Below are 14,668 nucleotides of genomic sequence, written 5' to 3' on the forward strand. Positions count from 1 at the left end.
GACTAGGTTCTGCTCTAAAACTTTCATCTTGATTTCTATATATTACTGTGTTCTAAAACTTTCAAGTTTTCTGCTTCTAGTGAAACCATACACTCACAATTCTAGTTCTGTTATTCAATTTTGGAAGTTTTTTTATGGCTACAGGTTAAATGTAATGTTCTTTTGGGGGTCAGTGTCTGACAGCAGAGAAAGTCTAAAATTCTCAGCAACCAGAGTTCTAATAACCATGTCAGTGCAGAGACAGCTCAAACACAGGAGCTGCTCCACAGGTCACACATGATGGGAGCAAATTCCTCAAACTTCTCTCCTTCAGGCAAATCCTTTCAACATTTTTGAGGAATTTTGAATTATATTCCATCATTCTGTGTTGGTTTTGGTCACAGTAAAACTTGTTCACTGACCCACCAGCACTGGAACAGCAGGAGTAGTAAATTTACTATTTTATTCCATCTTCTATTTGATTTAATTCTTTTAAGCAATTAGCTAATGAAACTGCAGCTTTCTTTAAACCACTCCTGAGACATCCTCTGCACATGACTCAGGAATGTGGCTCAGAAGTAACTTGCCTTTAGAGGAGGAATACACACATATTTACATCTTTTCAATAAAGAAGAGATCTGGATTATAACAAGCTGGCTCTGCAGGAGCATAAAGGGAGCTGGGTATTTTAACAACCAGTTCCTCTGAGTCTCATTACAAATGTGAAATTTGCAGTCAGCAGCTCTGAGCCCTCCAGGTAACTCTGAAAATTAATAAAAAAAAAATCCAACCAACCACCAAAACAAACCCCAAATCCAGTCTCCAAACCAAAACACATGAAAATGGAGGAAGGCAAGGATATAATAAAGTTTTTGCTGTGTATTTTGAAGCCAGTCAGCTCCCAAAGGAAAAGTTCACCATTAGCTCTGTAGGAACTGAAAAGGCTCTAAAAGGAAACTCCAAACCATGGGGGTAAATCTGTTTTCCCTGCATGGCTCAGTGAGGGGCCCCAGTCACACAACCCTTGTACCTTCAGTCACTCTCCAGAGGGGAGCCCACACCTGCCCCTCCCAGGGATCAGGGCAGGGGGAGAGCTTCAGACTATCACAGTCCACAGAGAGAACAACTCTGGAAATCCCTGTTCCCTCCCTGGAGCAGCCCTGCCACAACACCCCAGAGCTCCAGCTCCTTCCCACAGGAGACACCAAAGCACTGCTCCCACCAGACCCAGAGCAATCCCAGCCCTCCAAGGTCCCTGGGCTCATCCCAGCAGCATTCCCAGAGCTGTGCCTTCAGCTGGGAGAGGAACTGGAGGAATCTGCCCCTCCAGGGAGCCCAGCAGTGCTCCCAGAGCTGTGCCTTCAGCTGGGAGAGAAACTGGAGGAATCTGCCCCTCCAAGGAGCCCAGCAGTGCTCCCAGAGCTGTGCCTTGCCCTGGGAGAGGAACTGGAGGAATCTGCCCCTCCAAGGAGCTCAGCAGAGTTTCCAGAGCTTGCCCTGGGAGAGGAACTGGAGGAATCCTGCTTCTCCAAGGAGCCCCCCAGCTCTCCCAGAGCTGTGCCTTGCCCTGGGAGTGTGGCTGGAGGAATCCTGCAGTGCTCCCAGAGCTGTGCCTTGCCCTGGGAGTGGGGCTGGAGGAGCCCAGCAGTGCCCCCAGAGCTGTGCCTTGCCCTGGGAGTGCACTGGAGGAATCCTGCAGTGCTCCCAGAGCTGTGCCCTGCCCTGGGAGTGGGGCTGGAGGAGCCCAGCAGTGCTCCCAGAGCTGTGCCTTGCCCTGGGAGTGGGGCTGGAGGAATCCTGCAGTGCTCCCAGAGCTGTGCCTTGCCCTGGGAGTGGGGCTGGAGGAATCCTGCAGTGCTCCCAGAGCTGTGCCCTGCCCCAGGCCTCAGTACCTTGTACTTGGTGTTGGCAGGGATGTTGGTTTTCCAGCGGACGGTGTAGAAGCGCGCGTCCGTGATCTTCTGGTTCTTGGGCAGGGAGTTGTCTGCCCAAGTGATCCTGATGGTGTCATGGCTCAGGATGGAAGCCTGAACTCCCACCGGGGGCATCATGGGAGACGGATCTGGCACTGGAGTGTATGGAGCATTAATAACAAACAAATCAACCTCGGAAGTGTCTGCGCAATCCGTGGGGGAAAGGCCGTGGTTTAGAATTAAAAAGGGAGGAGGTGGCATTTTAATGTCAACCAAAACAAAAAAGAAGGGATGCAGGGAAGTGCAATGAGATGGAAGGTGAGGAATGGAGAGAAAGAGAGAAAAGCCAGAGTTAATAGGTGACATTAGACTGGGCAATAACATCACTCTTGCATTGTCCTCCCTCCTCCAGACAGTAAGACAACAAATCCCTGCTGGCATTGCCCTAATTAGTGCCCAGGGCGCTCAACCGTGGCCTGGGAACCCAAACACTCGGTCACTGTAGCTGCATTTGCATCGAGTGTCCACTGAGTCCTCTCCCAGACAACAAAGAGGAGGACACAGAGCTGGAAAGGCACAGAGCTGGAGCTCTGGATGGGCCAATGCCACCTCCCAAACATACAGGGACCTCCCAAAAGGCACCTTCAAAGGGAGGTTCCAGTGAGAGACCAACTTGCAGTAACTGTGAAACTGCAATTCCAGCATCCTCTGGAGATTCCCCAAGCATTCCAGCTCATCAGGACTAACCCCAAGTGTTGCACCTCCACCAAATTCCTGGGTGGTGCCAGCAGGCTGGGAGGGAGCCCAGCGAGCCACAGCATGGCCACAGCTCACCTGCACACTTCTCTGCTAAAACCCTTTATGGATTGCAAGGCCAAAATAAAAACTGCCCAGATTTTGTTTAGTGCGAGTGACAACAGAGGGACACAAAGCAAACACAGGCATCATATTAACAAATCTCAGTGCAAAAGACCATTAACCCCAGCCCAGGGCCTTCAGAACTGCACCCACGTGGGCTGTGCTCAGTGAGGGGAGCACCTGGAGTAAGAACATCCATTAGCAGTTGTCAGGTGAGTTTGGAACGTTCAAATGAGCCCAATTGAGGTGGTTTATCAGAGCGTGCAAGGCCAAGCAGGGACAGGGACAGAGAGCAGGGGATGAGCTGGCAGCAGACCCTGCCTTCAGCCCCAGCCTGTCCCAGCTGGGGGCAGCACTCACCCGAGTGGGGCCGGGTCACGGCGCTCTCGTACAGGGGGATCCCCTCCCCCACGTTGTTGAAGGCTTTCAGGGTTATCACGTAGTGGGAGCTGGGATCTGAAGGGGAAAGAAAAGAAATCAGCACAGCCAATGGATCCTGCTTTCTGCTTCTCCACACCTTCTTTGTTTCAATTTTAATTTTGAACTGGAATATGTGATTTGAGCTGAGAAAGCCTCCACGCAGACCTTATGCTCACGGCCACAGAATCCCAGACTGGTTTGGGTTGGAAGGGACCTTAAAGCCCATCTCATTCCACCCTCTGCCTGGGCAGGGACAGCACAGCTCAACTCTAGAGGTACAGCACAGCCTTTACTGCCTAATTTAAGCACAGCCAAATCAGGAGCGAGAAAAACAATTTAGAACAACAAAACCAAAATGACTCAAACCTCTGATTTGATGGCATTCCCAATACTGCTGTTCCTCTCGCTCTCAGACTGTTTTACCTCCCACAGAGAGCTCTGTGGAGGGGCGAATCTTTATTTTCCTTTTAAAGGAGCCACCAGTGGCTGCTGGTGACATTTCAGTCCCTTTTCCTCCCGCAGCTCCGCACAGAGCTCGGGCTGCTGCTCACACGGGAGCTGTTTCAGGAGCGCTGAGCTCAGGGGGCTGGGCTGGGGCACAGATGCACTCACCCAGGTTCTCAATGGTGTAGTATCTCTGTTTGTAGTCCACCTTGATGGTCTGGGCGTGGGGGCTGCCGATGCCGTAGCCGATGGCGTAGCCCCTGACCACCACGTCCTGGTTCTCAGGCGGGGTCCAGCTCACCACGATGCTGGTGACCAGCGGGCGCACGTGCAGCGAGCTGGGCACCTCGGGCACGCGGCTCTCTGCAGGGACAGAGAGGGGTCACAAGTCAGGACATCCCTCTGGCTGTCCTGGATTGCTCAAACCCCTGCCAGGGGGCTCAGAGACCTTGGCACAGAGCCCAAGACACCTATGGCTTTGATTATGACCCATGGAAAAAATTACCAACTTTGTATGAGGATCTGCAAGGCACAAAAGTCTAAGCAGAACAATAGTTACATTTGTCACAGGGTGAAAAATAGATTTTTGGAGTTTTAGAACAAGGGTTCAGGAGGCAAGATGGAGGAATCTGGGCCTCCAGCCTTTCTCCTTCTTCTTCTTGGCCTCCATCTTCTGCTGTGATGTTGGCACTTTTGGGTTGGTTTAGAGTAGGAGCTCACTGTCTAACACAGTTGATAGCTATTGGGAAGTTATGGTAAATAATGCACACGTAGTTTTTAGTACAAAAAGATAACACTGCCCTGAGGGTGGCCAGTGTGCCTCTGTCTGACCTGCTGAACAGACCTCGGCAGACCAGAGAAAGAATTTTATAGCTAAGAAACAATAAACAACCTTGAGAACTAGAACTGAAGAGTTCTGACTCCTTCTTCAACTGCTGGGCTCGGAAAAGAGACTTTCTAACACATCTCGGGGTCACTCTGAGCAGCGAGAGGGAGGCAGTGCAAGGCCTTCTCTCAAAGAAAGACACTGACATGGAGAGCAGGAGGCAGGAAGGGCAAACAAAGCCCTTGTGTGTGTTGGAATGAGCACAATGAAACTTTGGGGTGCAGCAGACAGCAAAGAGCTCCAAGAGCAGAATGTTAACGCTACATTCCAAGAGATTCACCCTTTAAAAGGCAGCACAGTTGGGCTGAAGCTGAGGGGGTTGGGATGGTTTTTGTGTCAGATCTGTTTGGACAGATCCATGTTGTCACCCAGTTTTATCCCATCTTTCCCTCCACAAATTCATCTACTTTCAATTCCATCACATTCCTTACTTGTGGGTATTACAGTAATTACATGGAAAAGAATTTTTCATCATTTTTCTGGTGGTGAAAGGAAAGTTCCTGAGCTGGTTGTAGCATTAAATAGGATATTCCACAGCTGTAAGGGCTGCACTGCAAAGGCTTCTCCTCACTTGTCCTACAGTTGTCCCTGCCTAGACCCTTGGATTCCCATAATTCATACAACACAAGCAGGAACTAGACAGAAAATACAGAGTCCACATCAAATGTTCAGACTCTTCCCCCAAAAGCACCACAAGTCTGACCCCATCCCAGAGAGACACAGAATGTGGACCCCTAACTCCAGAACACTTCCACAACGTGCCACTGTAAGCCCCTAACATTTCTCCTAAGAGGCTTTTCCCCACTGTTGAGTGGAACCTAAAAGCAATCTGCCACCCATCCCTGGAGTGTCCCTAACTTTGGGTTCACTCCTCAAAAATGAGATCAATACTTTTGTCGGGTCTGGCGGATTAGGGATAATTCCCTGCACCAGCAAACGGAGCTCCTCACTCCAAATGGAATCAAGGACTTGTGCTTCCTGCAGGGATTTCTTTTTAATGAAACATGCTGCATTTCTCTACAAACATTTAATAAAGCACCACAACAGGATTAGCTGGATCACAGCACAGGCCTGGCCCCTGGCCCAGGGAGCTCTGGGGCTGCTGCTGACACAGCCCAGCAGCTCCAGTTCCCAACCATTAAACACAGCAAAGCTCCAAGTGCAGCACCAGAGGTGACATTTCTACTGCACTGGGGACAAACTCTGTACAACTGCTCAACACCTCCTGCTCTGCACTCAGGAGGAGCCTGCTCCAACTCCAGAGTGGAATTGTAACACTCCTGCTCCCCTTTACATCCACGGGACTCTCCTGGGAATTCTTTTCTATTTAAACTCAAAAAGCAGCTGTGGAATAAAAAGAAATGATGCCTCATGTGTCTGTTGAACCTAAGAAATGCAAATGCTGTAAATGCATTTGGATGGTGTTAAAATTATTCACATGAGCTTTCTAAAGAAAGAGACCCAAGAAACACTGTGCACACACAGATCTCACAGGTGTATGCAGAGTTATATGAATATCATGTTATGTTGTCTTAAATGTCAATTTTTATTACTTTATTTAATGGAAAGAATGTGAAGAAAGTCAAATTTCCTGCAATATTTAGAGGTGAAAAAATTTAAATGACAAAGCCAACAAAGAAGGAAAAGGTTATTTTTCTTCTTCCTCCTTCTGCCCTGTTGAAATTTAAATTTAATCCTGGTGCTGTCCTCTGGCAAAGTGTTGCTAACTCCAGTTCAGGGACACTTCCAGTGCCCTGTGAGGTGCTCGTGTACAGAGCTCTGCCCCATTGTGGGGACCTGGCAGCTCTAGGTCTGTGTCACATCCACTGAGGGCCAACAGACACATGGATCAAGGGATTCCCAGTCCCCACATCCCTGAACTGCTGTGCTCACACTGGAGAAGGAGCAGCAGCAGGACCAGGACCAAGCTGAGCATCAGCTTTGCACAGACAGAGATGGGAGAAGGATTTTCCAGGCTTCCCAAGCTGGCTGCTGAAGGATCCTCCAGCAGCAGAGAGCAAATCCTGACCCATTTCTATTATTGCACCTCCCAGCTGCCAGCACGGCTGAGCCTGCTCTGACACAGCACAAAAATCCATGGGCTTGGTGGAGCAGACCCTCTGTTGAGGAGAACCCTTTAGAGCACATGCAAAGAGCTCTGGAATATTCCATTTAATGCTCCAACAAGCTCAGGAATCCTGCCATCATCAGAATTTCCAATGTAATTATTCTAATACCCACAATTCCAATATAATTTGTATTCAATACCTACAATAGAATTTTTGATGGGAGACATGGTGCAGAAGATAGAGAAAATATAATTAATCTCCTTTTTCAGTGCAAAATAAGTTACTGTGGGTCAAAGAAAGCAGAGCACCAACATGGGGGTGAGACTGCAAAGGGCTGTGGCTGAGAATGTTTTCAATTATTTCTTTCCTACTGTTACATCTCATTGTCACTATAAATGAATATTCCTTAGCAGAAAGCATTTGGTGCCAACATACAGCACTAGGAAGTGTAGAAGCAGTTCCATTTCAAGCCACCTTATTGACTTGGCAAGAATTTTCTGTTAAAACAAATTGATGTCAACCCTAAATAAACCCCATTGTACACCTAGAACAGAAGGGAAAACTCAGAGGTTTGCTGTTCAAAGAGGCAGCCAGATGTCAGAGAAATGCAGTGAATGGGTTCCCCATTTTCAGTGAAATGCAGTGAATGGGTTCCCCATTTTGCAATGAAATGAAGTGAATGGGTTCCCCATTTTCAGTGAAATGAAGTGAATGGGTTCCCCATTTTCAGTGAAATGCAGTGAATGGGTTCCCCATTTTGCAGTGAAATGGAGTGAATGGGTTCCCCATTTTGCAGTGAAATGAAGTGAATGGGTTCCCCATTTTTCAGTGAAATGCAGTGAATGGGTTCCCCATTTTCAGGGAAATGCAGTGAGTGGGTTCCCCATGCTGCTGTCCCAGCCCAGGGCTCTCTCTCACCGTCCAGGTCGCTCTCGAAGGTCTCTGCTGACACCCAGTCAGTGGCGGGGCCGGTGCCGTTGATGGTCATGGCAGCCACGCGGAAGCTGTACTCAGTGCCTCGCTCCAAACCTGCAGGATGGGCAATTCCCACAGCTCCATCAGGAGAGCAACTCCCACAGCTCCCACAGCTCCAACAGGAGAGCAACTCCCACAGCTCCATCAGGAGAGCAACTCCCACAGCTCCCTCAGGAGAGCAACTCCCACAGATCCCACAGCTCCATCAGGAGAGCAACTCCCACAGCTCCCTCAGGAGAGCAACTCCCACAGATCCCACAGCTCCCTCAGGAGAGCAACTCCCACAGCTCCCACAGCTCCCTCAGGAGAGTAACTCTCACAGATCCATCAAGAGAGGAACTCCCACAGATCCATCAGGAGAGGAACTCCCACAGATCCATCAGGAGAGGAACTCCCACAGATCCATCAGGAGAGGAACTCCCACAGCTCCATCAGCCTGGCAGAGCTCCATCAGCCCAGCAATTCCCAAAGATCCTCAGATCCCAGAGCTCCATCACCCCAACAATTCCCACAGCTCCATCAGCCTGGCACAGCTCCATCAGCCTGGCAATTCCCACAGATCCCAGAGCTCCATCAGCCCAGCAATTCCCACAGCTCCATCAGCCTGGCAATTCCCACAGATTGCAGAGCTCCATCAGCCCAGCAATTCGCACAGCTCCACCACCTTGGCAATTCCCAGAGATCCCAGTGAAATCCCAGGAACCATGGATAACCCAGCCTTCCACTTCCTTGTCCCCACAGCATCAGCACTGGAAGGGACTGGGAGAGCCTGTTGGCAGCCAGGCTTTACCTTAGGGCTAGTAATTAGTTTAATTAATTAGTTTTAAGAACAGGAACACTGCCACCATCACCAAACCTGGGGGTGGCACAGAGACAGCAGGTGAGCAAACTCACACACCTCTTTAATGCATGTAAGAGTCTGTACTAAAAAATCAGAGCACTGTGAAAAAGCACTCTAAATGTGATATACTGAACCTCTCCAGCAGGTTTTGTTGCTGGCAGAAATATACTGGAATTACAGGAATATCTCAAATCTGTGACAAAACTGAGACTTGCTAAGTCACAGCTGGAGTTGCTGAGAAAAAATCAGAGCATCTTGTTAGAAACTCTTCCAGAATCTCCCAGTTTCTTCTCTTTTGATCAAGTATTCGTTTACAGAGATTTTAAAGAGGAACACAATGTAGGGTTGCTCCTGCTCTCGTGCACTGCTTGTTCTGCTGAACAGAACTGTGGCTCTGGTAGCAACACGTGACTGACACAAAGTGATGGACTAGGATGGATTTTTAAGTGCACAAAAGGATGAAAGGCATTCCCTCTAGAATATTCCATGGATTCCCAAGGTCAGCCATTCCCAGGGCTCAGAGCTGGGCCCAGGTGCCTGTGCCAACCCTGCCCAGCCCCTGCTCCTCTCTCCTCCTCCTCACCTTCATCTCTGGCATCTGGGCACACAATGAGCACAGACACCTTCTCCAGGCCTTTTATAAACATTTTATAAGGAATCATCCAGTCCACTTTGCAAATCCATGGCCAACTCAGGGCTAGCAATCAGGTCACCAGGCCCCAGGCACCACCTGCAGCCCACAGGACCCCAAAGCTCCTTTGGGAGCTGCTTCTGTTCATCTTCCAAGGCAGGAGCCCCAAAGAATCCTGTCCCCTAAGCACAGCCAGGGAGGACAGTGGGAAACCAATGGGATACTGTCCCTGAGCCCCCAAACACAGCCAGGGACCCCTGGGAAGCGCAGGATCCCACAGGAACCCAAAGGGATCCTGTCCCTCAGCCCCCAAACACAGGCAGGTACCCCAGGGAGGACAGGAACCCACATGAACCCAACAGGATCCTGACCCTGAGCCCCCTAAACACAGCCAGGCACCCCTGGGGAGCACAGGACCCTGTAGGAAGCCAGTGGGATCCTATCCCTGAGCCCCCTAAACACAGCCAGAGGGGACAGGACCCCACAGAAATCCAATGGAATCCTGATCCTGAGCCAAATAACACAACCAGGGAGGACAGAACCCTGTAGGAACCCCATGGAATCCTGTCCCTGAGCCCCCAAACACAGGCAGGCACCCCAGGGAGGACAGGACCCCACAGGAACTCAATGGGAACCTGTCCCTGATCTCCTAAACACAGTCAGGGAGGACAGGACCCCACAGAAGTCCTGTCCCTGAGGCCCCTAAACACAGTCAGAAAGGACAGGACCCCACAGGAACCCATGGAATCCTGTCCCTGATCTCCTAAACACAGCCAGGGAGGACAGGACCCCACAGAAATCCTGTCCCTGAGCCCCCTAAACACAGTCAGAAAGGACAGGACCCCACAGGAACCCATGGAATCCTGTCCTAAAGTACCCAGGCACAGCCAGGGAGGACAGGACCCCTCTGAAACCCAATGGAATCCTGTCCCTGAGCCCTAAACACAGCCAGGGAGGAAAGGGCACTGTAGGAACCCAATGGGATCCTGTCCCTGAGCCCTAAATACAGCCAGGGAGGAAAGGGCACTGTAGGAACCCAATGGAATCCTGTCCCTGAGCCCCCTAAACACAGCCAGGAAGGGCAGGACCCCTCTGAAACCCAATAGGATCCTGTCCCTGAGCCCCCTAAACACAGCCAGGAAGGGCAGGACCCCTCTGAAACCCAATGGGATCCTGTCCCTGAGCCTCTAAACACAGCCAGGGAGGGCAGAACCCCACAGGAACCCAACAGGATCCTGTCCCTGACCCCCTAAACCCAGCCAGGGAGGAGAGGACCCCTCTGAAACCCTACCCCTGACCCCCTAAACACAGGCAGGCAGCCCAGGGGGGCAGGTGCTGCTCACCTTCGATGAGCTGGGAGAGCTGGGTGCCCGCCACGCTCTCGGTGACGTCGCTCTTGCGGGCCACCCTGCGGTAGCGGATTTTGTAGCCCGTGATTTGCCCGCTCTGGGTCCCGGCAGGAGGGGGCTGCCACTGCAGCAGGATGCTCTGGGAAAGGCAGGAAAAAAGTCTTTAGGAAAGCTTTAAAAAAATCATCTCCATACACAATTCCAAAGGCATAACGGCCAAATATTTCATTTTCTCAAGGGCTCAAGGCACTCCAGAAGGGTGTCTGTGTGTGCAAACAACAGTGAGCAGGGATTCCAGCTCTGATCCTTCCAGCCTCATTAAATCCCTCCCATCATTAGCACTGTCACTGCAGTTTCTCCAAGCCCCACATTCAGATATTCTCCATAAAGATATTCAGAAATATATTCTCCATTCAGATATTCTCCATAAAGATATTCAGAAATATCAGAATATTCTCCATAAAGAGTTCAAAAGCTGCATGGGAGGAAAAAAGACCCAAAGCAGCTCCAAAATGTGGCCAATCTAAGACTCCCCCCCCAGCCTTTTATTTACCCATTGCCAGCAGGAAATGCTCCAAGCTTACCTTGGAATTCCGGACCTCCAGCGTGAGATTCTGGGGTGGGGCACTGGGGACTGGAAACAATAAAGGAATTACAACCCCAAAACTTTCAAATATTGCATTTCCACACCCAACTACCCTCTGCTCTCATTTGCTATGGAAGTACAAACCATTCTGGTTTAAGCAGCAGATAAAGGAGCTCCCAATCCTCCCACAGGTACTTTCTGACACAGTGAATGGCTAAGGAGGGTTCTGTATTTTCATCCTGAAGAAAAAACTCTTTATTCAGGTCTTTATTTTCACACCTATCTAAATAAAATGTGGTTTATATTTAAAAGCACTTCTCAAACTCTCAGAGGAAGTAACCCATCCTGCTCTTTCTCAAGGTAAATCTTTCCTGAACACACTGCTTGATTAGGGGAACCCACATTTAAATTTCTGGCCTGGATTTTGTTATCCTGATTTTCTGTAACACTGAGTCCCCAAGGCCCTGTGACAGAAAGGAGCTGAGGGGCATCTCAGACACTGGGGCTGCCTTTGAACTCCCACTCTTGTTCTTTACTCACTCCCCATGGCAGTGAAATCCGGGCAAAAAAGGAGTGCAAGAAAAACCCTGGGAGCAGGGAATTCCTTGTGGCTCCACAGCAAACATTGGCCCCCTCAGCTGGCAGAGCTGAGGCTTCCCTGGCAGGAAGGGGAGGCTCCAGGGAAGCACAAGGATGGGCAAGGAGCACAGGAATAAAGAGGGATGAGGACTGCTCCAGCCTGCAGAATTCATTTTCCAAATAGCTCAGCCCAGGCACAGTAACCTCCCAGGGAACCCCCCTGAGGGCATGAAGTGCAAGAAGAGTTTGTAAAGGATGGGGTGAAACCTCCCTCACCCACCCACCCATGGCAGAAATGGAGAGGGGCAGGATTTGCCTTCCCTTGCCAGCCCAGCTGAGCCTGAAATCACCACACCTGAGGATGGAGAGCTGGGGGCCTGAGAGCAGCACAGTGGAGAGGACAGGACACAAAACCAAGCTTTCCCTGCTCCTCCAGGGACACCTTCTGCTACCCCAGGCTGCTCCAAGCCCTGCCCAACGTGGCCTGGGACGCTGCCAGGGGTGCAGGGGCAGCCCCAGCTGCTCTGGAGAGGCATCTCCTGGAGGGGGAGCAGCAGCCTGGCAGGAGCACCAGGACATGCTGATGGCTCAGAGACTGTGAGGGAAGGACCTCAATCAGGCTCTGAGGCTCAGAGTCCACTCCCAGCTGTAATCCCTGATCAGGAATTCCAGGAGAGGAGAAGCAATCCTCAGGAGCAGCATATAAACCTGGGTTCAAGTGGTAATACCTGCAGAGTTATCCCTGCAACAAGGCTCTGTACCAGATTAGGAACAAAAACCTACATAAAAATGCAGATGCTTTGTTAAATCAGGGCTAAAGGAAGCTTAGGGAGAAATCCCTGCAGGGAACATGGAGATTGCTCCTGGACACCACAACAGGAAAACGTGGGAGGAAAATGTGCATCATTTTGGAAAGATTTGCCAGGGTTATGAGACTGTAAGAAGCAAGATGGCATCCTTCAGAGAGCTTTAGAAAGTAAGGACCTATAGGTTAAGTGTGAAAACTGAAGTTGGAGAAGAAAGAACTCCAGGAAAACTTCAAAATGACATTGTAACTAATAATAAATTCTTCCTCAAACAAGCAGGGAGCTGGCAGCCCTTTAAAGAAATCAATGATCAGGTAGGGCAGAAAAGACAAAGGTAAGGCCACTCGAGTCTCTCTTTGCATTGGTAGTGAGGGGAAGGGAAAGGAGAGGTTTCCTTGACACCCTTCCAAAGGATTCCCATGGTCTCTCCAACTGAAGTGTCAGTGGAAGGGATTATGGAAGAGTCAGACACAGAGAACAGCAGCCTCTTGCCAGGCTTATCCACCCAGGAATTCTCAAGGAGCTGGGGAATGAAACAGCTGCAAGACTTCTGCAACCTCTCCCAGCTTATTTTGATACCAGAGGTGGCAAAGTTGTGCCAGCATTAAAGTGGGACCACTCAAATTGCACTGCTGGGTCAGGAACTTCCACCAAACCAACAAAAGTAATACTAAAGCATGAAATTGAGAAAGCAGGAGCTAGAATAGGGATTTCTCTGCCTTTCAAGGGAAATCACCTCACTTTTAAGCAAGGAGGGGATGGAAGGGAAAGAAAGGCCAGAGCAAGAAGAAGGGGGCAGATGAGCTGGGGAGATCCCAGGGGGTGATCCTGTGGTGAAGAACTGCATAAGGACCTCAGGGGGATTCTTCTTGGTGCTTAGAAGAGCCAAAAAAGCTCCTCAAACGCAAGTAATGCCTCACTTACACCTTTGGTACCATTGCAGTCCTCTCTACATGAGTTTTTAAAACAAAGGAGAAAAGGAACCTGGAGAAAAGTTCAGAAAAGGGCACTAAAGGTTGAATCAGCTTCCACAGGAGAAATGAGCAATAATTCCTGTGTCTTTGGAATCTGGAAAATGGATGAACCAGGGAGACCATGGCAAAAGTCCACAGACTGAGGAGTGGGACAGAGGAATAATCATGGACACTGAGTATTCCATCCTTCAGGAGCACAGCCCCAGGCAACAAGTGACCCCAACACAGAGCAGGGGCAGAACAGACACAAAGCGGGGATTTTTCAGAGGAAATTTATCTGTGGAACCTTTGCCCACGTGATGCTGTGGTTAAAAGCTGGTGTGGGTTCAAGAAGATGCTGACAGGGTCTCATGGAAGAGGAAATGAATTAGCAAATCCCCAGAAACCACTGCCAAGTCAGGAAGTGCCCCAGAAACAAACCTGGACCCAGAGAGAGTTGGGGACAATATTCCTCTCTGCTCCTGGTCACTCCTGGGGAGAGGATTCCAGGCTCTGCTCCCTTTCCCTTTGAGTGCTCTTCTACATAAACTCCTCTCTAACAAATACAAGTTATCACTAACTCTGATCACTCTACAGTTGCTCATGTATTTCTGTTTGCTCACATCACCTCTTTATCTGCCTTATAAAAAATACTGACCTCACATCCTGCTCTCAGCACTCTGTGCAATGGATTTAACAATATCTGTGCTGCACTGCAAACACAGGAACACAATTAAAATAAAAACACTCCAAAAACAAGAGTCTGCTCATATGTGAGAGAACCTAGAAAATAATTTGCAGTTTGTGCCTTCAGTGTATTTTTTTTTCTGTCCACACTCAAGGTAGGCTCAATAACCCATGAAATAAATGGCTGTTGCTGGAATGAAGGACACCATTGTTCTGGAATCACAATCCCAGACCCTTCTGCAGGTGTAGCAATTTTCCTTCACCCAGTTCTGGAAGGCCTCTGGGGGGATTCTGACCGTGAACAGCCAGGTGCAACAACCACCAAACCCCACAGAAGTCTGGTTAAAGATTCACGTGTCGGAAATTGCCAGATAATGCAGCCACATTTCTCTTCACAGAGAAAAGCAAGGCAAGAATATTTCTGGGATTCACATTCTCTGAAGCTCAGAGAAAGAAAAAACAATTCTTATCTCATTTAATGCTCTTGTGTTGCTCACAAGTGGAATGCATTGTGGAAGATTGTTTACCTGAAGGGAATTGATGATTGGATTCTGGTGTGTTTTGATTCATTGGCCAATTGAATCCAAGTGTGTGTGTGAGACCTGTCAGCTGACAGTCACGAGATGCTGGGCAGTTGAGTGGAGTTGAGTGCTTGGCAGATTCAGTTTAGATGTAATGTATAGTATAGAATA

General features: G+C 49.5%; 1 protein-coding gene across 3 annotated transcripts in view; it reads right to left on the reverse strand.

The window, feature by feature from the left end:
* The window catches only part of NEO1 (neogenin 1), a 168,979-nt gene that overhangs the window by 22,620 nt on the left and 131,691 nt on the right, over window positions 1-14,668 (reverse strand). For all 3 annotated transcript variants that reach the window (XM_084213595.1, XM_084213594.1, XM_084213593.1), the window contains exons 12-17: window positions 10,950-10,999; window positions 10,360-10,504; window positions 7,488-7,598; window positions 3,783-3,977; window positions 3,111-3,206; window positions 1,872-2,047 (exon numbers count right to left, since the gene is read on the reverse strand). In XM_084213595.1, coding sequence (XP_084069721.1) covers window positions 1,872-2,047; window positions 3,111-3,206; window positions 3,783-3,977; window positions 7,488-7,598; window positions 10,360-10,504; window positions 10,950-10,999 — 773 coding nt within the window. The remainder of the gene's footprint in view (window positions 1-1,871; window positions 2,048-3,110; window positions 3,207-3,782; window positions 3,978-7,487; window positions 7,599-10,359; window positions 10,505-10,949; window positions 11,000-14,668) is intronic.

This window comes from Fringilla coelebs (genome assembly GCF_963513975.1).
Source record: "Fringilla coelebs genome assembly, chromosome: 12".
NCBI lineage: Eukaryota > Metazoa > Chordata > Aves > Passeriformes > Fringillidae > Fringilla > Fringilla coelebs.